General features: G+C 44.3%; 1 protein-coding gene across 1 annotated transcript in view; it reads left to right on the top strand.

The window, feature by feature from the left end:
- Positions 1 to 237: 237 nt before the first annotated feature.
- The window catches only part of LOC309376852 (sodium channel protein type 2 subunit alpha-like), a 49,694-nt gene continuing 25,265 nt past the window's right edge, over positions 238 to 24,666 (top strand). Inside the window, exons 1-14 of the mRNA XM_081923754.1 lie at positions 238 to 438; positions 2,327 to 2,455; positions 3,381 to 3,472; positions 4,458 to 4,694; positions 6,241 to 6,313; positions 7,855 to 7,996; positions 9,226 to 9,432; positions 14,573 to 14,860; positions 15,776 to 16,081; positions 18,724 to 18,856; positions 19,213 to 19,451; positions 20,322 to 20,495; positions 21,407 to 21,763; positions 23,199 to 23,633. Coding sequence (XP_081779880.1) covers positions 368 to 438; positions 2,327 to 2,455; positions 3,381 to 3,472; positions 4,458 to 4,694; positions 6,241 to 6,313; positions 7,855 to 7,996; positions 9,226 to 9,432; positions 14,573 to 14,860; positions 15,776 to 16,081; positions 18,724 to 18,856; positions 19,213 to 19,451; positions 20,322 to 20,495; positions 21,407 to 21,763; positions 23,199 to 23,633 — 2,883 coding nt within the window. The 5' untranslated portion in view covers positions 238 to 367. The remainder of the gene's footprint in view (positions 439 to 2,326; positions 2,456 to 3,380; positions 3,473 to 4,457; positions 4,695 to 6,240; positions 6,314 to 7,854; positions 7,997 to 9,225; positions 9,433 to 14,572; positions 14,861 to 15,775; positions 16,082 to 18,723; positions 18,857 to 19,212; positions 19,452 to 20,321; positions 20,496 to 21,406; positions 21,764 to 23,198; positions 23,634 to 24,666) is intronic.

Below are 24,666 nucleotides of genomic sequence, written 5' to 3'. Positions count from 1 at the left end.
CCCTTCCTCTGTTCTCCCTTTGCAGCCTCCCTATCTGCTCTGGAGTGTGTCCCAATCCCCTGGAACAGGTTTTGGAGGTGCACAGGTCTATAGGTGATAGGAGAGGAATGGGAAGTTCATTGCCCAAGTGGGATGCCACAATTACAATACAACACCCTAAATAAATTAGCAGCACATAATTCATGCTATATTATGATGTTAAACGTTTTCATCTTGGATTTATAGATATTGCTTGGATGGAATTTATGAATTCATATTCACTTAGAAGCCTGTTTCATAAGAAATTATATGCATTTGTGTGATCTAACTTATCTAGTATTTGTCATGTGTTCCTTGACTTAAGCCAACATTATTCGGCATCTTCATCATGTTCACTATTCTGACAAACTGCGTGTTTATGACCTTGAAAGATCCTCCTGAGTGGTCAAAGGCTGTAGAGTAAGTGCATTCTTTGTTTTCTTCCCAGTGACATTTGGTTGAATATGCTCTGCATAGTACTATGGGGTTGAATCTGGTGAAGGAACTTATTGAGCCAAATGACTTCCGCCCATGCAGCAGATTTCCCTCCCATTCATCAGAGGTGTGCTCCCCCACCACCACCCAGTATCCCCTTCAGAGACCTGGGGGGACGGGACCAATAGCAGATTTTTAGGGTTCTGGGGAACACACGAGAGAGGAAAGAATGTTCTGTTACACAAGGGGAAGTCATTCCATTTGCGCCATGACTGAATTAGGTTCAACCCATGGCATTGTTTTAAAAGGTATACAGTGGTACCTCAGGTTACAAACACTTCGGGTTACAGACTCTGCTAACCTGGAAGTAGTACCTCAGGTTAAGAACTTTGCCCCAGGATGAGAACAGAAATTGTGCGCCAGTGGCATGGCAGCAGCAGGAGGCCCCATTAGCAATAGCACGCCTCTAGTTAAGAACAGTTTCAGGTTAAGAACAGACCTCCAGAACGAATTAAGTTCTTAACATGAGGTACCACTGTACATTCCTGAAATTAATTATGGAGTCCATTAGATTGAAAAGTAGATGTAAGACTCATCAGCACAGCAGCTGAAACAGAGTCTATGAGAATTATTGAGGTCACGGGAAAAGAGTGAAGAGGAAAGGAGATGGATGGATGCTTTAGTTGATATTCCTGCATTGCAGTGGGTGGGACTAGATTTCACTCAGGGTCCTTTCCAGCTCCACAGTCATTTGATTCTATTAGTGTATTGAGAACCAAGTCCTATAGAACCCCATGGAGAACAGTAGAGATGAGGGGATGTTGGCAGAGCAAAAATGCACTTGCAGAATTTGCTGCCAATATATTGAAGCATGATGGATTTCGGTCTCTTGTATCACCATTTGTCCTTCTTTCAGACTTCCTCATTATGTATCAGGCTCTTTTCCCTGCACTCAGCTAAAGGGAAGTAATAATTTCCCCTTTATTGAATAAAAGGTAAAGGTAAAGGTACCCCTGCCCGTACGGGCCAGTCTTGACAGACTCTGGGGTTGTGCGCCCATCTCACTCAAGAGGCCAGGGGCCAGCGCTGTCCGAAGACACTTCCGGGTCACATGGCCAGTGTGACATCGCTGCTCTGGCGAGCCAGAGCTGCACACGGAAACGCCGTTTACCTTCCCGCTGGTAAGCGGTCCCTATTTATCTACTTGCACCCGGAGGTGCTTTCGAACTGCTAGGTTGGCAGGCGCTGGGACCGAGCAGCGGGAGCGCACCCCGCAGCAGGGATTCGAACCGCCGACCTTTCGATCAGCAAGTCCTAGGCGCTGAGGCTTTAACCCACAGCGCCACCTGTGTCCCTCCTTTATTGAATACTTGGGCACATTGAATCTGAACTCCTGAACCTCTGATCACATTTATAAACTTCTCCAGCATTGTACCTTAATTTCTGACCTCTACCTCTCTGGCCACCAATGCTTAATGAGGACTTAATGACTTAATGAGTACTGCATCCTCCTCTTCCTCCTCCTCATTTTATCCTGCTCCCCCCCCCCCCCCCGCAAGACTGGGACTGTCTGCACTTCTGCAGTAATGAAAGTTTCCCATTAAAAAAAAAATTGATATATTTTATGAGTAATATCTTCATTTTAATGACAACACAGATATAGAAAGAAAATGGGTGTGTGAGAAAGAAAAGCAGATATGGCCAATGAAGAGCATCAGATTCGTGTAATGGGCTGCTACGAGCATCTCTCTAATAATTGTGAAGAAGGAAAAATATAATTCTTAAAAAAAATAAATGACCAAGTATTTATAATTTGTGATCTAGCCTATAGATTGAAAAGTTTGCTTGGATTTTTTCTCTCTCTCCCCTGTAGATACACATTCACTGGAATTTATACATTTGAATCCCTCGTTAAAATTTTTGCAAGAGGTTTCTGTATAGGTAGTTTTACTTTCCTCCGAGACCCCTGGAACTGGCTGGATTTCCTTGTCATTTCATTTGCGTAAGTATCCAGCATTTTCCTAGTGTGTCATCTGAGTAGACTTTACAGAAATGAATTCCACTTGTGTGGGTCACAGCTTTAACAGATACAGTCACACCTTGGTTCCAAAACGCCTCCATTTTGGAACGTTTCAGTTCCCGAATGCCGAAAACCCAGAAGTAAGTGTTCCAGTTTTCGAACATTTTTCAGAAACCAAATATCTGACGCAGTTTCCGCTTGAGTGCAGGAAGCTCCTGCAGGCAATCAGAAGCTGCGCCTTGGTTGTTGAACATTTCGGAAGCTGGACGGGCTTCCAGAATGTATTACAACCAAGGTTTGGCTGTATCAGTATTTTAATTGTTATGAAATAGTGCAAAAAAATGATACATTTTGGGGAAAGAAATTACAAATCTTGTCTTTAGATTTGAGTAATTTATGTTTGAAATTGGCATAGTTCCTCTTGTCGAAACAATCCAACAGTTGATAGTAGTAGGCATGCTCTAATGTTGCTCCTAGGATAATCCTTTAAATGCTTTCATTATTATTATTCTTATTTTTAAAAAGTATATGGCAAGCCTTTCTGGTTTCAGAGATAAGATTTAAAAGTGATGCATATAGTGGCAAATAGCAAGACTGTGGTGTATTCCCAACATGATACTTGATGCTGAATTTCCCACCCTAGTTTTAGGGTCTTGTGGGTAAGGTAGGAAAATATAAAAAGAAGAAATGCAATGGTTTCTAGCCTATGCATGCTTACCTGGGATTAAGCCCCATTGAATACAGTGGGTCTTAATCTTAGGTAAATGTGCCCAGGATTGCATTGAAGGCAAACACAGGGGGGAAAACAACTTGTTTAATTCTTTTTTAAAAAGTAGATTAAATAAATCTTTAGGTAAGTGGCATAAAATCTGCCTCGATGCTGAATAACTGTGATTTGATTCTACAGGTATATAACAGAATTTGTAGACCTAGGCAAAGTTTCAGCTCTTCGAGCTTTCAGAGTGTTGAGAGCTTTGAAAACTATTTCTGTAATCCCAGGTAAGAAGTGAGTGCTGTAAAGTGCTAGGTCCCTCGTGCCTCCCAACTGTTCCTTTTTATCCTGTCATTGTGTTTGTGTGTGAACTCCCCTATTGCAGATATGTGACAGAGTTTGTGGACCTGGGCAATGTCTCAGCGTTGAGAACATTCAGGGTTCTTCGGGCATTGAAAACAATATCAGTCATCCCAGGTGAGAGCTAGGTTAAACACAGAGGCTGACTTGTAGATTTGCCACAGCTGCAAGTCACGCGACTTTGCACAAGCTTTGCTGCTAACCATGTATTGTTGTTGTTTTAAGGAATGTAGATTTTTAGATGCTACCGAAAAAAATAATTCGCATTAAAAAAAAGCAAGTCAGCCTTTGAGTTTAACATATTCTTGCATGAGACAGTATACAGAGTTTGTATTTTGCATATTAAAATACTAAATTTTCTCTCCCACACCAATATGAAAAGTAGTTGCTGTTTTCATATTAAGATAAACCTTACCGTTTATTGAAATAATTTGGGATGGAAAATTTCAGCATTTGGAAAGCTGAATCACTAGTAGAAATTAAGCCAATATGGTGATGAAGAATAGCATGAGCATTGCATGAAGTATTGCTTTAAAAAATACCTTTCCTCAGCAAACTGTCTTATGGGTTCAAAGGATGTGTGCTTCATGAGCGAAAAAATGTACAATCAGTACCTTTTTTTCTTTACATGAGATTGATACAAAGCATGAATAACCATGTCACCAGCTTTTAAATGGCTAGTATAGACTGTGTGCTTTTCATTTCCATTTGCAATTTTACATTCAGAACCATTTTTCATGAGGTAAAGGGGCTTTCTCTTTTTACCTCATGACAAAAATGATAGCTTCTTTCATCTAGGAGCTGCCTGCATGACATTTTTTAAATTTCAACAGCTGTACAACCATATTTAACTACTCAACACCTAAAACAATGAGTTGGATATTGTGATTCCACATTCTTCTCTCCTTTTAGGTCTGAAGACCATTGTGGGGGCCCTAATTCAGTCAGTGAAGAAACTCTCGGATGTCATGATCCTGACCGTGTTCTGCCTGAGTGTATTTGCACTAATAGGGTTGCAACTGTTCATGGGCCACTTGAGGCAAAAATGTTTGCTTTGGCCCCTAAGTAATGATTCAGCCGAAGAACCGTACTTTGCACCATACTACAATGCAGGAATAATCGACTGGGATAAATACATTGGCGACACAGGTGAGGTTTACTGAAAGGGCCTCTGTGGTCCAGTGCGGACACCTGGATACAGACTGAGGCGCTGCCGTGAATGCAGACAACTTGCATTCTTGGGCAAGTTATAATAGGTATCATTCAGAAATTAAGAGCTCAACAGGAGGAACTGCTGAGATTTCAGAGAACCAACCTCACTTAGAAACAGGATAACTAGGTGCAGCCTGTGAATTCTCCTTTAGGCTGGCCATCTGGGTAGCATTGTTAGGCACCTGCCAGGAGGACTCAAGCCCTAACAGGTGGCTTATTGCTTCCTTCTGGAACCTTCTACCCCTGCTGTTGAAACACCTTTTCTTTTCTGTGAATCTGCTCTCTGTATCTGTCTGTCATATCTAGTATTTCTATACCACCGTCTCATAAAATATCAAGGCGGTGTACCACCTTAAAACTGGTAAAACACCATCAAAACATTTGCAGCACCTTTAAGCGGGCAAACAGTGTCAGCAGTGAAGAGAAGGATCAGCAGCATCCCCTGGCCTGGCACTTTCCCCCTGGGTGACACCACTGCATGGATCTTGCCAAAACTCACTCATATCCCTCACCCTCACCCCCAGCTGCAAAAAAGACCTAGAGCCAGCACTGCTTTGTTCATTTGGTGCTTGGGCCCAAAATAAGATGTATACTGCCTGGGTTCAGTGCCTTGCCTTGCAACAAATGCTAAGAAACTGCTTTTACAAGCTTAGGAATCCTTTTTTGATTACTGGGTAGCAGAGCTCCGAATACTGACATCTCAAGTATGGGGGACATATACATGGGGCTTCCCTTGTGCTTGATCTGGAAGCTGCTATTGGTGAAGAGTGCTGCAGCATGATTACTGACCGGAGTGAGACCTGGCCAGAGTATATATCACCTCTGCTGAAGAGACCTGCACCGGTTGCTCATTCGCTACTGGGTAGAGTTTGAGCTGTAACTAATTAGTATTTAAAGCCCTTAACGAGTTGCGGCCAGTTTACTTGCGAGATTGCTTTGCCCCATTTATGCCCATTCAGCCACTTCGATCTGCAGAACTGGCACCATTATCAGTGCCATATAGTAAGTACACTGTTTCATGTTTGTAAGAAACCGATCTTCTTAGCGTGGCAGCATCCACACTTTGGAACTCCTTGCCTGTCGACACCAGGCAGACACCTGGGGCTGTTAGGACCCCTCCAGGTGAGCGCTGCTTAAATGGCCATGGGGGCAGACCCAAGGCAAGCCTTCCTGCTCCGTGGGCTCTGCCCCATGGCCCAGCCCATGTCCGAGCTTGCATCCCCATTTGCCAATCTGGGATGCAGGCTAGGATCCAGCCTCTGATAGGTGGCACGGGCTTACGCCCACAATCCCTATCCAGATGGGGGGGGTCTGAGGATGCTACCCCCTCGCCAGGGCCTTGGACTCCTCTGCCATCCCACAATGCCACCACACCCAAAAAAGGTGTGCAAGCTTTTACAATGATCATTTTAAAGCAATCGTTTGAATGAAAGCAGAAGGTAACACATTTCTCTCTCCCCCCCCCCCTTTCCTTCCTCCTTAGAACAAACAAAACATTTTTACACTTTGGAAGGATCACCAGATCCCTTGCTTTGTGGTAACGGCACAGATGCTGGGTAAGCAAGCATAAAATTGCGTAAGGGGAAGCCATCGCTGATCATGGAAGTGAAGCTGGCTAATCTAATGGCATAATTCAGAACCTAAGAGCTGTGAGCAGAATGAGGTTAATGGAATTGGGTTTCTCTACTGTCTCTTTCCCTCCAGAGCCCTTCTCTCCCACACCCCAAACAGCCGCTTTTGGGGATTGGGTGGGAATACATTCAAATAGCATGGAGCATGGCAGCTGGAGGGAGGAATGGGTTCCCCCCATTGTGGGAGGGTGCCTCAAGCCACTGGTAATGTTTGGGTTTAACAAGGACTCGATTTAGCACAAATGTTTATTTCCCACAATTTCTTTGTAGAAATGTATATGAGTCCTGTGATAAGCTATTTTATACTGTTTATACTCTCAGGAGCCTAGTTCATACTGAACCAGGGTTTGTCCCCCCTTCCGCCCCTTTTTTTGCAAAAGGAGAGGAGGAAGAGCCCCCAAAGGTGGAATTGACAAAAAAGAGAGGCAAAGTCTCAAACTGATGTTCAGACAATGGGAATGTGCTGTGGTGTGTTCTAAGCGATGCAACATTGCTATTTAGACAGTGGGAAAAGGGCTGCAGCTTGGTGGCAGGGAATCTGCCTTGCAGGTAGAAGGTCTCCACTTCAATCCCTGGCATCTCCAGGGTGCTGGGGCAGGACCTGTCTGAAACCCTGAAGAGCGGCTGCCACTCAGTGTAGACAGTTCTGAGCTAGATGTATCAGAACTTCCTATGTTCCCAGCTTCTTAGGTTCCCAACCCATCCAAAAGGATTAGAAATACCACACACCGTAGCGCATCTCTATTCAGCAAGCATCAGTTGTGGTTTTGAGCTGGGGTTTTTTACTATACTTTTGCCCTTTTCTTTCAGACACTTAAAATGGACTAACATGGCCCGTTCTATATGCATATATTTGACATAGTAGTAGCAGCAGATATGGATAGTTCATCTGTTTCACATGTGTTCATTCACAAGTCTCTCCCAGCCTGCTACTGCATTAATCTGTTAACATCTTTTTAAAAAAGAAAACCCATACTAAAATCCATATTTAAAGATGTACCTTGTCACAAAATATGCAGTTAAATATGCATTTTACACGTTTCTAAATTGCGTTATGCTAAAATACACATTTTTAATGCATCTTGGTGCTTTCTTTTTCTTTTTACTGAGAACTCTATTACAGTGACCACTCCCCACCTCAAATGAGGGGTGCTTTTTGCGGGGGGCACAGCAACCTGATACTACATGATCCCCAGCAGTTCAGCCTGGCTTCGCCTCCCCAAGCTGGATACCTGGAGGTTCCTGTCTAACCTCAGACAGTAGCCAATCCCAGCTGGGGAGGTGTTGCTAGGTGAGTTGACCAGGTAGGGTTAGGACCGCCCTGCACACACAATAGAGGGTGGAAAATTGAAAGCAGTGGATTTTATGAAATTCTCCTCCATCGCTAGTTAGTAGGTAGAATGTCAATTTAGGTACAGAAACAAGTCATCTTTCCCCCCCTCTCCCTCCATTGCTTTCTTTCACAGCCAGTGCCCAGAAGGATATATATGTGTAAAAGCTGGTCGAAACCCCAACTATGGCTACACAAGCTTTGATACCTTCAGCTGGGCCTTCTTGTCGCTCTTTCGGCTGATGACTCAGGACTACTGGGAAAACCTGTACCAGCTGGTGAGAGGGTCTCAAAACCAAATTCTGTTGATACCATATGTAAGGGGAAAGCCTAATGCTACCCATGCTTAAAAACACCTTTCCATCCCTATGAGAAAGGCCATAGCACAGTGGTAGACCATCTGTTTTGCATGCAGAAGGTCCCTGGTCCAATCCACAACATCTACATGTAGGGCTGAGAAAGACGGACACCCACACCCTGCCTGAAACATTGGAGAGGCTCCGCCAGTCAGTGTGGACAATGAGCTTAAAAGGACAATGGTCAGAAGATGGCTGCTCTCTACAGTGGCGTAGTGTGGGTTGCCAGCACCCGGGGCTGCATGGATGGGGGGTGGGAGGGAGGGCGGGAAATAGAGTATGCATGCACATTCAGCTGCCTTAGGCATCTGCATCACCCAGGAGTTTGCAGCTGCAGAGATAAGAAAAGAGTCGCTCTGTTGTCTGTATTGAGGCAGCACCCAGTGTTGAAATTTTGCGGCCCTAACAATTTTGTGCTTGGGACAACTGTCCTGGTGTCCCCCATCCCGTCCCATCCCGCCCCACGCTACGCCACTGTCTCTCTATGTTCCTATGAAATGCTTACTCAACTAAAAACAGCAACGACAAATTGCTGCATTTGAAAGCCAGTTTTATTTTCCGAGAGAAAGGGCTGAAACTCACAGACTGCACAGCAAAGGTTGGACTTGTCAATGGAAGTTGTAAATGAAATGTAATTCTGAAATGTTGTTCAAAGCAGCTGTGCTGTATTGCAAATATATTACAAATACTCCCACCACATAAGTGTTTCTGAACACTTGGGTTGGTTCTGGTGTAGCCCGTCCAAGAAAGATGGAAGAGCTACTTTTGTTTGCTGAAGAGCTACTTTTGTTTGCAGAAAGGGCTGCAATAGGTTCCAGTCTGTGGAAGGGGAAGAGAGGCATTCTCCCCCTGATTTCTCCTCCTCCCCACTTCCACAATATTCCATAGGGTTGTACAACTCTTAAGAGCAGATTTCGGGGGGGCGGGGCGGTGCTTGGTAACTTAAGTAACATCACAATCCTAACCATGCCTAATCAGAAGTCATCCCTGTTGAATTCAGTAGGGCTTACTCCCAGATAAGTGGGGTTAGCCTTGCTGCCTTCATACCTTAAGTCCACTGAGTCTAATCTGAGTGTGGCATAGTCACTCATACTTGTAAGTTTCAGTTGTCTTACTGATCCAGTAACCTACATTGTCTATGATTTCCCCAGACTCTGCGTGCTTCTGGCAAAACGTACATGATCTTTTTTGTCCTGGTGATTTTCCTGGGTTCTTTCTACCTGATTAACCTGATCCTGGCCGTTGTTGCCATGGCCTACGAAGAGCAGAACCAAGCCACCATGGAAGAAGCAGAGAGGAAGGAGGCCGAATATCAGCAGATGCTGGAACAACTGAAAAGGCAACAAGAAGAAGCCCAGGTACTGGAAACTTTTGCTCTAGTACAGCATTTCCCCACAAATTTGAGAATAGAAGGCATAACAACCCAGAGATTCCTTGCAGAAGTTCCATCGTGCACTTGGGCAAAAAGCAACATGTGCAAATGAGTTCATGCATGCAACTTAACTGACGAAGACGAAAATGTTTTACAAAAATATATATGAACGGATAACCCTAACAGCAGGTAGACAGCAGTTGCACAAAGCTCTGCTGATTTGCAGCGGGACTTGTGTGGGATTCCTGTGCGGTGGGATTCCAGTGCAGATTTCCAGTGGGACTTTGCAGTGGGATTCCAGTGCAATGCTAAGTAAACTCTCTACTAGTAGAGTGTACAATTTGGAAAAATAGAAGTTAATGGTGTAAGCTCAGAAACAACAGTGTGTCTTGTGCCACTGTAAATACTTGACAATTTCACTGTGGCGCACCTGCAGTAATAGCCTCCCTACAGAATTGTCCCTGCTACTTACTAGAAGAGAGTCAGTGTGGGTGCACTGGTGGGAGCACTGGATTGGCTCCATCGATGTGCCCCCAAATTGTTGCTATCTCTGCCCTCTCAGTGAACGGCAACGATGCCACTACCAGGAGATTATTACTGCTCTGCTGCCCCACTGAGTGAGCTGCTCCTGCATTGCGTATAGTCAGACACTTACAGTTAATCATTTGGATACATTCCTTATTAGATGTGCTTTTCAACAGAAAATATATTTCTACACCTCAAATATATTTCTTCACCTCAGCATGCAAATGAATATTGGCAAGTGATAATAATAATAATAATAATAATTTATTATTTATACCCCGCCCATCTGGCTGAGTTTCCCCAGCCACTCTGGGCGGCTCCCAATCAGTGTTACAAACAGTACCGCATTACATATTAAAAACTTCCCTGAACAGGGCTGCCTTAAGATGTTTTCTGAATGTCAGGTAATTCTTTATCTCTTTGACATCTGATGGGAGGGCGTTCCACAGGGCGGGCGCCACTACCGAGAAGGCCCTCTGTCTGGTTCCCTGTAGCCTCACTTCTCGCAATGACGGAACCGCCAGAAGGCCCTCGGCACTGGATCTCATTGTCCGGGCTGAACGATGGGGGTGGAGACGCTCCTTCAGGTATACAGGACCGAGGCCGTTTAGGGCTTTAAAGGTCAGCACCAACACTTTGAATCATGCTCGGAAACGTACTGGGAGCCAGTGCAGATCTCTCAGAACCGGTGTTATGTGGTCCCGGCGGCCACTCCCAGTCACCAGTCTAGCTGCCGCATTCTGGATTAATTGCAGTTTCCGGGTCACCTTCAAAGGTAGCCCCACGTAGAGCGCGTTGCAGTAGTCCAAGCGTGAGATAACTAGAGCATGCACCACTCTGGTGAGACAGTCCGCGGGGAGGTAGGGTCTTAGCCTGCGTACCAGGTGGAGCTGGTAGACAGCTGCCCTGGACACAGAGTTAACCTGCGCCTCCATGGACAGCTGTGAGTCCAAAATGACTCCCAGGCTGCGCACCTGGTCCTTCAGGGGCACAGTTACCCCATTCAGGACCAGGGAATCCTCCACACCTGCCCGCCTCCTGTCCCCCAAAAACAGTACTTCTGTCTTGTCAGGATTCAACCTCAATCTGTTAGCCGCCATCCAGCCTCCAACTGCCTCCAGGCACTCACACAGGACCTTCACCGCCTTCACTGGTTCTGATTTAAAGGAGAGGTAGAGCTGGGTGTCATCTGCATACTGATGAACACCCAGTCCAAACCCCCTGATGATCTCTCCCAGCGGCTTCATATAGATATTAAAAAGCATGGGGGAGAGGACAGAACCCTGAGGCACCCCACAAGTGAGAGCCCAAGGGTCTGAACACTCACCCCCCACCACCACTTTCTGGACACGGCCCAGGAGGAAGGAGCAGAACCACTGTATGACAGTGCCCCCAGCTCCCAGCCCCTCTAGACGGTCCAGAAGGATGTTATGGTCGATGGTGTCAAAGGCCGCTGAGAGATCCAGCAGAACTAGGAAACAGCTCTCACCTTTGTCCCTAGCCCGCCGGAGATCATCAACCAGCGCGACCAAGGCAGTTTCAGTCCCATGGTGAGGCCTGAATCCTGATTGGAAGGGATCCAAATGGTCCGTTTCCTCCAGGCGTGCTTGGAGTTGTTCAGCAACCACCCGCTCAATCACCTTGCCCAAGAATGGCAGATTTGAGACTGGGCGATAGTTGGCCAAATTGGCCGGGTCTAAAGATGTTTTTTTAAGAAGCGGTTTAATGACCGCCTCTTTCAGCGGGTCTGGGAAGGCTCCCTCACAGAGGGAAGCATTCACCACCCCGCAGAGCCCATCGTCCAGCGCTTCCCGGCTCGCTTTTATCAGCCAGGATGGGCAAGGATCAAGGAGACAGGTGGTCGGTTTCACTCGTCCAAGCAGCCTGTCCACATCCTCGGAGGTAACAGATTGGAATTGATCCCATATAACAGGACCAGACAGAACTCTAGCACTCTCCCGCCCTGGCCCTGCTCCCACGGTGGAGTCTACCTCCTTCTGAATCTGAGCGATTTTATCTGCAAAAAACTTTGCAAAAGCATTGCAGGAGATCTTGGGGTCCCTACCAGGCCCCGGTGGTACAGGTGGTTCCGATAAACTGCGAACCACCTGAAAAAGTCTCCTGCTGCTGTTTTCTGCAGATGCAATGGAGGCGGCGAAGAAGGCCCTCTTCGCCGTCGCCATTGCCACTTGGTAGGCTCGACGTTGAGCTCTAACCCGTGTCCGGTCTGATTCAGAATGAGTTTTCCGCCACCGGCGCTCTAGCCGTCTCAACGATTGTTTCATCACCCTCAGCTCCGGGGAAAACCACGGGGCTGTCCGGGCTCCATGCAATCGGAGAGGGCGCTTCGGAGCCAGACAGTCAATTGCCCTGGTTAACTCCGCATTCCAGCGGGCCACCAGGGAATCAGCTGAAAGGCCATCAACTTGGGATAAAGCATCCCCTACCACTCTCTGGAAGCCAATTGGATCCATTAAGTGGCGGGGACGGACCATCCGAATCGGTCCCAGTGAATATTCTTCAGCAGACCTCTGTGAATTTCTCAGGGTGTTAATTTCTTTTAGGGTGATTCTGACAGCGGAAAATTTGAACGTCTTTTGGGACAATAAACAATGAACCAGCTTCATGTGTCATTCATATATGTGTGTGTATATGTTTGCTTGTGTGTAATAAATAATAATTATTATTATTATTATTATTATTATTATTATTACTACTACTGTATTTTTTGCTCTATAAGACTCACTTTTTCCCTCCTAAAAAGTAAGGGGAAATGTGTGTGCGTCTTATGGAGCGAATGCAGGCTGTGCAGCTATCACAGAAGCCAGAACAGCAAGAGGGATTGCTGGTTTCACTGCGCAACGATCCCTCTTGCTGTTCTGGCTTCTGAGATTCAGAATATTTTTTTTCTTGTTTTCCTCCTCCAAAAACTAGGTGCGTCTTGTGGTCTGGTGCGTCTTATAGAGCGAAAAATACGGTATTTATTATTTATACCCCGCCCATTGGGCTGAGTTTCCCCAGCCACTCTGGGCGGCTTCCAATCAAGTTTTAAAAACAATACAGCATTATACTGTGTGTGTGTGTGTGTGTATACGCACACACACACACACACACAGTGGTGCCCCGCAAGACGAATGCCTCGCAAGACGAAAAACCCGCTAGACGAAAGGGTTTTCCATTTTTCGATGCGCTTCGCAAGACGAATTTCACTATGGGCTTGCTTCGCAAGACGAAAACGTCTTGCGAGTCTTGCGATTTTTTTTGCTCCCCCCCTTTTTCTAAGCTGCTAAGCTGCTAATAGCCTTTAATAGCCACTAAGCCGCTAAACCGCTAATAGCGCTAATCCGCTAATAGGGATGCTTCGCAAGACGAAAAAACCGCTAGACGAAGAGACTGGCGGAACGGATTATTTTCGTCTTGCGAGGCACCACTGTACACACACACATACACACATACATGTACTGTATATATGTGAGAGAGAAGCATGGGTTTTAGAAAACTGAACAAGAACTCTCACCGATCAAATAATGATTCAGGAAAAGATGCAAATTATTTTTGCATCTTTTTTTTATTTAATTATTATTAAGTGTAAGGTTTATGGAACAGGGAAGTTTTCAATGTTTGATGTTTTATGATGCTTTTATATTTGTTGGGGGGACATGGGTGGTGCTGTGGTCTAAACCACAAAGCCTAGGGCTTGCCAATCAGAAGGTCGGCAGTTCAAATCCCTGCAACGGGGTGACCTCCCCTTGTTCAGTCTCAGCTCCTGCCCATCTAGCAGTTCGAAAGCACATCAAAGTGTAAGTAGATAAATAGGTACTGCTCCGGGAGGATGGTAAACGGTGTTTTCATGCACTGCTCGAGTTTGCCAGAAGTGCTTTGTCATGCTGGCCACATGACCCAGAAGCTGTCTGTGGACAAACGCTGGCTCCCTCGGCCTATAGAGCGAGATGAGCAACCCCAGAGTGATCCGTGACTGGACCTAACAGTCAGGGGTACCTTTACCTTTACCTATATTTGTTGGAAGCCTCAGAGTGGGACAACCCAGTCAGGTGGGCAGTGTACAAATAATAACATTATTAATATTAATATTATTTTTGACAAAGAGAATGGAACAGCCCTAACACATTGTGCTTTCTGTGCACTAAGGCCAGTGGATTGCAGCATTGTGTAGAGCAGGAGCAGCTGGATTTTGCTGAACTCTAACTCCCATCAGCTCCCAGCATGGCCCAGCATCCCAGTGGTCAGGGGGATGGGGATTTTAGTTCAACAACATCTGGAGGGCAACATGCTGTCTACCCTGGTATAGTAAGGAAACAATCCACCAGCATACTATCTTCAGAGTATATATTACATTGGTGCATACAAAAAATACTCCATGAACAATAAATATATACCCCCAAGCATGCTGGATCCTCCCTCCTTCCAGATCCTTAGTTGGAAGCTATTTTGTTACTACTTTGGCAGAGGAAACCATCCATCTTCTTGTATTCTTGAAGCATAGACAACTCATCCAGAAATAGTTCTACAATAACGTCGTGGTAGTTGCAAGTCTTCATCGGCAGAGCTATGACAGAGCTTGACCTCTCTTTATACAACAGGCAATAGCAGCCGCAGCCGCTTACAAAGACTTTAAGGATGATGGCGCACTTGGAAGACTTTCCCAGACTTCTTCGGAAATGTCGAGGCTGAGCTCCAAAAGCGCTAAAGAAAGAAGGAACCGGAGGAAGAAGAGACGGCAAAGAGAGCTGTCTGTAGGAGACGAGAAAGCGAACGGCAAAAAGTTTCCAAAATCTGAGTCTGATAGCAGCATCAAAAAGAAGGGGTTTCAGTTTACCCTGGAAGGAAACAGGCTCACGTATGAAAACAGGGTCACCTCTCCATACCAGGTACGTTGTGGCGCTAGCTGTGCTGTTGCAAAATGCTCAACTTTCAGAAGAGCAGACTTAGCCCTTCTCATATTTGTTGCTTCTCCCCTACATACCTCTCCCTCAGTGATTTCCCCCTTCGACTTTTTATCTTTTGCTTTTTTCATCTTCATTACTTGTTCAGTTGTTTGTGGTGTAGATATTCAGAAAGGCAGGCTAGTGCCAACTGAGTAAATTGTATCAGCGTTCAAAATTTGCCGGGCGCATTCTGTACCTCGCTATCAACCACTTTGAGACCAAGTGAAGATGCCCAGACATTGGGGTGGTGCCCAAAATCCCCACCATCTGGAGATGCATGCCTGGGGACCCTTGGATCTTGACTTTTTTCACACACTAGCAACACATCCTGTAGAATTCCATCCATTATATTTTATCTGCACAGTCAGAATGAATTTCAGGAACCAAACAGTCATATTGAAAAATACGACTTTTGAACCAGTCTGCCCCCCAAATAGCAACTTGGCATTCCATTTTGGCGACTGTGACCCTGGTTTAAGGAGCCATTTGGCACCTAGCTTATATATTGGAGTTTCTAGCACTGGTTATTGTATTGAACCTATTTTGAAAAATACGTTCGCTTTCATAACATAAATGCTTGACTAAAGAGGAATGAATATTGCTGTTGTCATTGTGAGAACAAAGCTGGGGAATACATGTTCTTTTTTAGAGATTGTCTTTTAACTAAATACTATCAAGCTCACTATTTTCCCCACCACTACCCCCGGTGAATACACACAAAGTTAATATTTTGATAGTTCACGAAAACCTTCTGGATCTGGGAAGAGTAATCTGGGTTTTCTTCTTAAAGCAACAGCAGTGAGGATTTAGCTATGGCTTCCTAAGTTTCAGCTAACCATTCTGTTTGTATCTCCTTAGTCAATGCTGTTTTCCACAAGACGGAACAGCAGAGCAAGCTTTTCCAGCTTCAGAGGCCCGACCACTGAAGGGGGCTCGGATGCCGATAGCGAACAGAGCACCTTCGACGACAACGGGAGCCGTAGCGGTTCCTACTTCATCCTACGCAGGCACAGCGAGCGGTGCGGAAGTAACATTAGCCAGACCATGTTCCCCGTGTTTCCAGTGAACGGGAAGAGGAACAGCAGTGTGGACTGCAACGGGGTGGTTTCCTTGGTAGGAGGGCCCCCAGCACTCCTCTCGCCCACTGGACAGCTTCTCCCAGAGGTGATAATAGATAAAGCAACTACCGATGACAGTGTAAGGATGTTTTAAGTAGCATAGGCATGGTGGGTCTACAGAATGGATTCCAAGCTGCCTAAATGCATCTGCATCCTGGGGTTGCGGCGGTGGTGGGGAAGCAAGCTTTCATGGGCTTTGAAAACTATGCGACACAGAAAGGAATGCCCCTGCCTCTGCCTGCATGTGCTTTTGCAGACACAGCCCTGAGTCGGGCAGTTTAATATGGCCAAATGTACATGTACTTTGTGCACAGCAAATGCTTGTTCAGTGGCAGAGGCCACTTTCCTTTTGCATTCTCCCTGTTCCTGCACATCCTCTTCCTCTCACTCCATCCTTCTCCCTGATTCTCCTCCTGTTCCCCCAGCTACCTGATCTCCTTCGCATTCTCTCAGCAACACCTGTACCATTACCTTCCCCAATTACCCTGAGAACAGTAAAAGAGAAAGAGGCATCTCCCATCACCTTGCAGGCCATGTAGGCTTCCCTAAAGCAGCTCCCCTGTCAGCCTAGCAGGGAAGGACAGGGTGGGAGGCAACAGCCAGTGCCCTGATTTTTATTTACAGTGGGACCTCGGTTTTCGAACATAATCCATTCCAGAAGACCGTTCGACTTCTGAAACATTCGAAAACCAAGGAGCAATGGGTGGTCAGCAAAATCCATTGAGAAAAAAGAAAAAGACATAGTGGAAGCTGTTTGACTTCCAAGGCACATTCGAAAATGGAAGCAATTACTTCTGTGTTTTCTGCGTTCGGCTTCCGAAACATTCGGCTGCCAAGACACTCGAAAACTGAGGTTCCACTGTATTTATCATTTATAAAGCTCCACGTTTATGGATGTGTCTCTGTGTGTGTGCTTCACTGCTGGAGAAAGACCAGACATGATACATAAAGGGGGATAAGGAACATAGGGAAACTGGGCAGCATTTGAAGATGGATATGTAGCTCTCCATTAGTGACCTTGTGGGTGATCATCAGCCCCTGGCATTGCTGCAATCACACTGTGTTCATTTTGAAGCCTAACGTTGAGGGGAAATGGCATTTTCCAAGCAGTAGAAAATTATTAGGCATGTCTGCGTGGATTTTGAAGCAACAAATATCACCTAGACTTAAAACCTGATAAGGCCCCAGTTTAAAAACTTTGCTCCGCAATGGACTTGCTGGTAGTAGCAGCTGGTGTGGGGGTGTTGGTGGGGCACCCCTGCTATCCCAACACAGCTTGCGCTTACCGGAAGGCATGAGGAGAGGAGCTAGGTGTGGGGAGTGCCAAACTCTGGAGCCAGTGGCTCTCGCCATTATGCCATTACACAGCACCAAGCTCCCCTCCCCTTTTCTCTCCAGTGAGTGCCAGCAACACATTGTACTTGGAAGCCAGGAGACCAGCAGTGCCTCACCTTTGCTGCCTCACCAGCTGCTTCTGCTCACCAGAAAGCCTTTTTGTCTTTGCTCCAGATCCCCATCTGTAAAAATGGGAGCAATTGCATTTTTTCATTTAAAAGCCGTTGCTGTGCTTCGTTTAGTTGTTTCAGAACCATTCGTTGTAGTCCGTAGACACTGATGGAGGACTCCTCACTTACCTATGCATTGTGTTTGAAGATGCACACAACATTTTATCACACTAATTTTTCCCTGGTTCTGATTGGCGTGGTAAAGCTCAATTAAGTCAGACTTTTATTGCTAATTTATTTAGGCAAATGCGACAAGCTCTAAATGAGAGAAATCAGGCATTTAACTTTGCTAGATGTTTTAATAAGGAGAAGCAATCCTGAACGGATTGAAGACCTGAAGGAACACTTGTTCACAAATTGGATGCTGATGATTGAAATAATTGTTGTTCTCATGTGACCTTTTTTCCTTCTTTTTTCTTTATTGATCCCCTCCCCCCATGTGAAAGCTATTTGGATATCTAAGCATAAAAACTGGAGATTTCTGAGCTTTGGTTCAAGTTCTTCATGTTTTAAATAACGTACAGTTTATTCTACCTCCTCCAGGGATGGAGAATCTGTAGCCTCCTAGATGTTGTTGAGACTACAACTCCCATCATCCTTTAACATTGGCCATGTGGGATGGAGCTGATGGAAGTTGTAGTCCCAAGAGCAAAGGCACGGCTCCATTTGTTGAAGGGCTTCGGTTCTGCTCACAGGCAGAGAGAACACCATACTCAAGAAGTTGTACATGAGTCAGGAATATGTGCAGTACTCACAATCCTGACACCACTTTGGAGGAGCAGAGGGACATCAGACAGTTCACATCTAAAAAATACCAGGCTAATGCATATGCTCCTTTGCATGATAACAAATGAGAGAGTTCCTGAGATGTGGGTCTGATTCTGCTCACACACATCCATTACACTAAGCCAGATGCCTGAATTGAGCGTCTGAAAAGCTGTAACATGTTCAGATGGCTCTTTGTGGCATGTACAAAATGCATTCTGCTATTTAAATTATTTCTTTAAAACCAGATATATCAAACATCTTTTTTTGGAAGGGCTAGATATTGTAAAAAGTCTGGCATAACAAAGGCAAAACTGCATGTGGCATGAATGCTTTGATATTTTGTGGGGTTACCTTTACAATGTATGCTTCCCTGTATAGTTTATGTTGATAATCTAGCTGCTTTACTCCACTGCAGAGCACTGCTTCTGAAGTAGATAGCAGAAAGAGGAGATCAAGTTCTTTTCAGATACCAATGGATTTACTGGAAGATCCTGCTATAAGGCAAAGAGCAATGAGTATAGCAAGCATAATCACAAATACCATGGAAGGTAAGTGTGTGTCGGGGGTGTAAATGCACTGTGAGGGTTTGGTTCATGAATGAATGGAATCTTTTAAGAAGATGAGAAGTTCTGAGACACATTATTAAAGAAGTAAAATCTGGAAAAGCACTAATTATAATTATTAGGTAGAGACAACTCAGAAATAAAGCAAACCTTTAGTGAACATGCATGTTCAATTGCAGGATCAAATGATCAATGCATCACCATAGAGGTAATGGTGCCAACAGAACTTACGTAATTAATTTTGCAAATATTGAATAATTTAGTCAAGTTGCATTTTCTTAATTAGCAAACAGCATCGAGTGAATATTTGGTCCTCATGTTTTCAATACGCCTCTCTTCAGAACTTGAAGAATCCAGGCAGAAATGTCCACCATGTTGGTATAAATTTGCCCACAGTTACTTAATTTGGAATTGCTGCGATACTTGGCTGAAAATAAAGAAAACTGTTCATTTCATTGTGATGGATCCATTTGTTGATCTTGGCATCACCATCTGCATTGTCCTAAATACATTGTTTATGGCCATGGAACATCATCCCATAGACGACGCCTTCAAGAATGTTCTATCAACTGGAAACCTGGTAAGTCAGGGTTGGGTTTTTTTGCTTTTCAACCCATCTTATCATTTTCTAATTAAAACTAATTCTTGACAACTGAAAATGCTTTCAAAAATGGTTATATCTCCACTGGGTGTTCCTAAACCTGTTGAATATATGAATCTGCCCTCTACTGAATCAAGACACCATCTAGTGCAGTCTTATGTAACCACCACTAGCTTTCTGTGATAGCAGGTAAAGGGGTTTTCCCCAGCCCTGCTATCTGAAGTCCTTTAAAGTAGGATGGAACCAGTGTCCCCAAAGTCCTGCTTCCTCCTTCTTCCCAAAGTTCTGCTTCCCTCTGCTTCTGTCCTGTCTGTGCAACCAAGCATCTACCTGGGGTTTGCTTGCTGCTGCTCCAAATTCCTACCAGATTTAAAGCCCCTTTGAAAATTCCCAGCTTCCTCACCAAACATTTAGCCCGGAAACTTCCTTGCAGTAAACTCTTCCTCAGATAGCCAAGACCTACTCTGTTTCTCTGTCTTCTGCTTTCATACGATGCGTATTCCACATGGACTGGTTCCACTCCCATCAACCTCTGTGTGTTTGGCAAAAGCCTAAAGGGAAGTCAGTATGAATAGGCTCCTCCACACAGTCAGAAGTTCTGAAGTTAAGCAAGAACGGCTCCTCTAAGGAGCACTTCCAGCCCTGTCTTCTGTATACTGCAAGTTGGTTCTTCTAAGTTCAGAATCAGCACCCTGCCACTTTGAACAGGGCAATGATGCAGTCCCAGCACTTTCACTATTAGATTACGTCCATGCATTGTTTATTTTTAATACAAAACATGCAATTAAATGGGAAGGGGAAGACGGAGTAATAAAAAGCAGAAGTTAACTTATTTCATTCTGCACTTAGGTCTTCACTGGGATCTTCACTGCAGAAATGGTCCTCAAGATAATAGCCATGGATCCTTATTACTATTTCCAAGAAGGCTGGAACATTTTTGATAGCATCATTGTCAGCCTGAGTTTGATAGAGCTGGGTTTTTCAGATGTGGATGGATTATCCGTTCTACGGTCATTCAGATTGGTAAATAAGAAGCAAAGTCTCATTACTCTATGACTCCTTAAGTCATAGACTTAAGGAGGGGAAATAGTTACAAACCCTCCCTCTGACTGGATCTGAGGAAGGGTACAGAATCTACAGGAAAGCAGTGAGTCCTGAGCCTACTTTGGAAAGGTTTCCACCCTTTATCCCAACATCATTAATTTTAACCAAGCTGAAGCTAGTAGCAAGCGTGTTGAATGGGTGTGAAGACCTAAAACTGCCAGCTTCACTCGTCTCTCCGAGGCCTCATAACCAGCAGAGAAAGAGTGCAAGCTTTTCTTGGAGCACCATAATCTCATATTTTCTTTTGATTTATGCTGCCCATTAACAGCACACCTTTGCTTATCCATCCAAGATGTCTTCTTACATGGACACTGGGAATTCTTATGCTCAATAACGTGGTTCTGCTGCTAAAGAAGGGAAAAGTGTCCATGCTATCCTTACTTTATATCAACAGCTACATCAACAGAGAAGCCACACTAGCTAGGAGGAGTGAGACATTAACTTGTACCTCTGCAGGCAATTCCTTCTTGGAAAAGCCTGCCTTACACTGTGACAACTCTAGTTACAGGCCAGGGATAGGGAACCCATGTGGCCCTCCGGCCTCCAGCTCCCATCAGCCCCAGGCAGCATGGCCAATGGTGAGGGGTTATGGGAATTGTAGTCCAGCAACATCTTGTGGGCCAGATGTTCCTTACCACTGCTATAAGCCGTAAGCTAAGTAAGTGTGTCATATGGTTGTTGCTGGAGCTTTCCCAAATAGAGTGATGGAAACACTTGAGTTCATGGCTCTTTGTCCAGTATATAGCTGGTGATGGGATGTGAGTCTCTGAATTGCAACCACCGTCCGTATCTCATTCTCATATAAATAAATGCCTCATTGTCATTTTCAGCTTCGAGTCTTCAAGCTGGCAAAATCTTGGCCAACTCTGAACATGCTGATCAAGATTATTGGCAACTCTGTGGGTGCTCTGGGAAATCTGACCTTGGTCCTGGCTATTATTGTCTTCATTTTTGCCGTGGTTGGCATGCAGCTGTTTGGCAAAAGCTATGATAATTGTAAGTGCAAGATTTCAGAGGACTGCTCACTTCCACGCTGGCACATGAATGACTTTTTCCACTCTTTCTTGATCGTGTTCCGAGTCCTTTGCGGAGAATGGATAGAAACCATGTGGGACTGTATGGAAGTTGCAGGCCAAGCCTTGTGCCTCATTGTGTTCATGCTGGTCATGGTGATTGGCAACCTTGTGGTATGTAATCAACAACTGTCTTTTCAGTTACCATATTTTCTGTTGATTGTCTGATTACCTGCTATTATGATCCATTTAGGCAAACCAGTATGAATACTTGTTTAGAAAATCTGTTGACCCCCCCCCCTTTCTTCTGTAAATAGCACCACGGTGCTATTTCTATAGAATCGTATAGCTGTAGGGGTTTTCAAGGATGAGCCTGCTCAGCTGGCCGCATTGGCAGGCACCAAATGTTTTGACAGGCACTAATTATTTGCCCACCAAAATACCAGATTTCCTTTTCATTGTAGGCATCACCTGGGCTGCAGTTTGTTGTCTTATGGCCCATTCCAGCAAAAGGGATTAAGTTATTATTTGTTTGCTTGTTGTGTTTGTTGGTCACCCAGTCACCAGGTTCTCGGGATGGCATATAATTTTCAATGCCTGGAAGCAATTTTGTTGTGCTTGGCTCTTTTGCCTGCACTCATGGCTGATGGCCAGCAGTGTGGGCAGAGGAATCCACACGTAATGCCGTCCTTGCATTACAGACAAGACAGCAAACAAATGTTCAGCATTAAAGATACATTGCAGATAAGAGAGTTCCTTGAGTGCAGCAGAAGGCACGTAGCCTGCTGTTAGTTTGGGTGCTTTCCTGGCCAATGCAGCAATGTTAATTTGTTTGATTTAATCCATGTTTGAATTTGCAAATTAGCAACCCAGTGAGTCAAGGAGTAAAGCATAACCTGGTGCTAAAGACCACTGAAATATACTGAAACAAATCAATTGGTTTATTGTTATACAATTCTTCATTCAAAGCATATTGTTACATTATTTATTTTTATTTTTATGTCAGAATGTGTACTTCATTCAGAGAGCACTTCAGCAGTGTACAGAAATAGAATATATTTGAATAAATAATAATACAGTAATCATCTGGCCCAAAGGGCACTGCTGCTGTATCCTAGTTATGTTCTAACATTCCAAATTTACTTGCGCATTTTCTGTCATCTTTGTATAGAGAACTTTAATATATTGGGGTGCATTTTCGCAAATATCCCACTCTGTTTAAGAAATAAGTATGTTCCGTTGGTGGAAGTGGTTAAAAAAATAATGATGACAAGATCCTTCTCTTCAGTTTCTCTGATACACAAATTGCTAACATTTGGTAAACTTGCAGACACAACACACACTGGATTGTTTGGTTCTGCTTACAAACTAAAGCATTGTCAAAAATAAGACCGCAACTAAGAAAGGATAGATGACCACTGATTTCATATCCACAAACCCTGGAAGTAAGCACTTAATCAAAGAATAAAAAAATAAATAAAATTATTCAGAAATGGAAATACGAATTCATGAATTCAGTTTGAGAACACATGGGAACAGATGACTTTTAGGTTTTAGGAATTAACTTAAAGGGGGGAAAGAGCCTAATTGAATTCTTTCCCCCCCACAGGTACTGAACCTTTTTCTGGCCTTATTATTGAGCTCTTTCAGTTCAGACAGCCTCGCTGCTCCAGATCAGGATACAGATGCGAACAACTTACAAATTGCCATAGCAAGGATCCAGAGAGGAATAGATTATGTCAAAAGAAAAATATATGAGTTTGTGCAAATGACCCTTTTGCAAAAATGTAAGGCCTCCACTGGAATTGGCTCAGCTGATGGGCAAAATGGCAAGAAAAGTGGGTGTGTCCCCAACCACACTGTAGCTGACTATTACAATGACAGAACCACAACTACCATCTACGTGGACAGCGGTGATCACATGTCATTCATCAATAACCCAAACCTCACGGTGACAGTACCGATAGCTGCAGGAGAGTCTGATTTTGAACACCTGAATACGGAGGAAGTTAGCAGCATATCCGAGCTCGAGGAAAGTAAAGAGGTAAGGCAAGGGATCATTTTCCATATCTACACTTTGCCCTTCTGTTTATACATTATCAGCTGTGCCATAAAATGTATATGCGCTCATATTTTAAAATATAATCTTCATTTTTTTCCTGAAAAGCCTGTGAGTATTGAAAGCAGTAGTGTACCTACCTCCCCATTCTATAAAAATGGAATAGTCTGGTGTTGTTTCATTACTTAATGAAGTGACACTGGCAATGCATCTTCACATTGCTGAGTGCAGGCTATGGACCAGCTTCTGTGAAAGAGCATTTCTTCACCAGAGTGACGTTTTAGAGGACTCTGGATGTGTGCAGGGCAGGGCACAACACATGCCAAAACTGTGTGCGTGGTATCAGCATCCTAGTTGCCATGAAGTAGCTCTGAATCTGTTACCGCTAGTGTTCTGAAGTAATGAATACTCAGATCTTATTTATACTGCAATTATGCACTGCCCTGGTAAATGGCACAGCTGACGAAACCATTCAACTTATCCAGGCCCATGGTAATCATTAAAGTATTCTACTTTTGAATATGTAGCTTACAGTAATCATTCTCATTTGGATACCTCATTTGGACATACTGACTGCCTATTTCAATTCATACGTTCAAGTCAGTATCAATGGGATTTTTTTTTCATTAATGCCAGATGACGATGTTTCTCTCTCTTTTCCTTCCGTTATATTTTTTTAAAAGACAAAGCCATTGCTCATATTTGTCTTTCTGTGAAAACATGATTGTGTTTACGCAGAATAATTTTTAAACGTATAAATCGGAATTGTTATTTCTTTCTTGACCATGGTGTGCTCAGTGTGTATATCTCTATATGTCTTTGCTCAATTGCTGTGTTTACCCTGCTTTTTCAAATGTGTTTGTGTGAATAACGTATTAGAAAATACTTTCGCAACCATGTTTGTGGTATTTCCAGAACTAAAAACCCAGACGTATTTGCGCCTTCAATGTTGTTTCCTACCATTCTTACTTCTCACAGGACTAAACTCAAACTGGATCAACCAAGAGTGCAGCTCTGG

Source organism: Podarcis melisellensis (genome assembly GCF_964234715.1).
Source record: "Podarcis melisellensis genome assembly, chromosome: 1".
Classification (NCBI taxonomy): domain Eukaryota; kingdom Metazoa; phylum Chordata; class Lepidosauria; order Squamata; family Lacertidae; genus Podarcis; species Podarcis melisellensis.
Note: the sequence above shows the minus strand (reverse complement) of the source record. Positions and strands in the feature narration are given on the sequence as shown.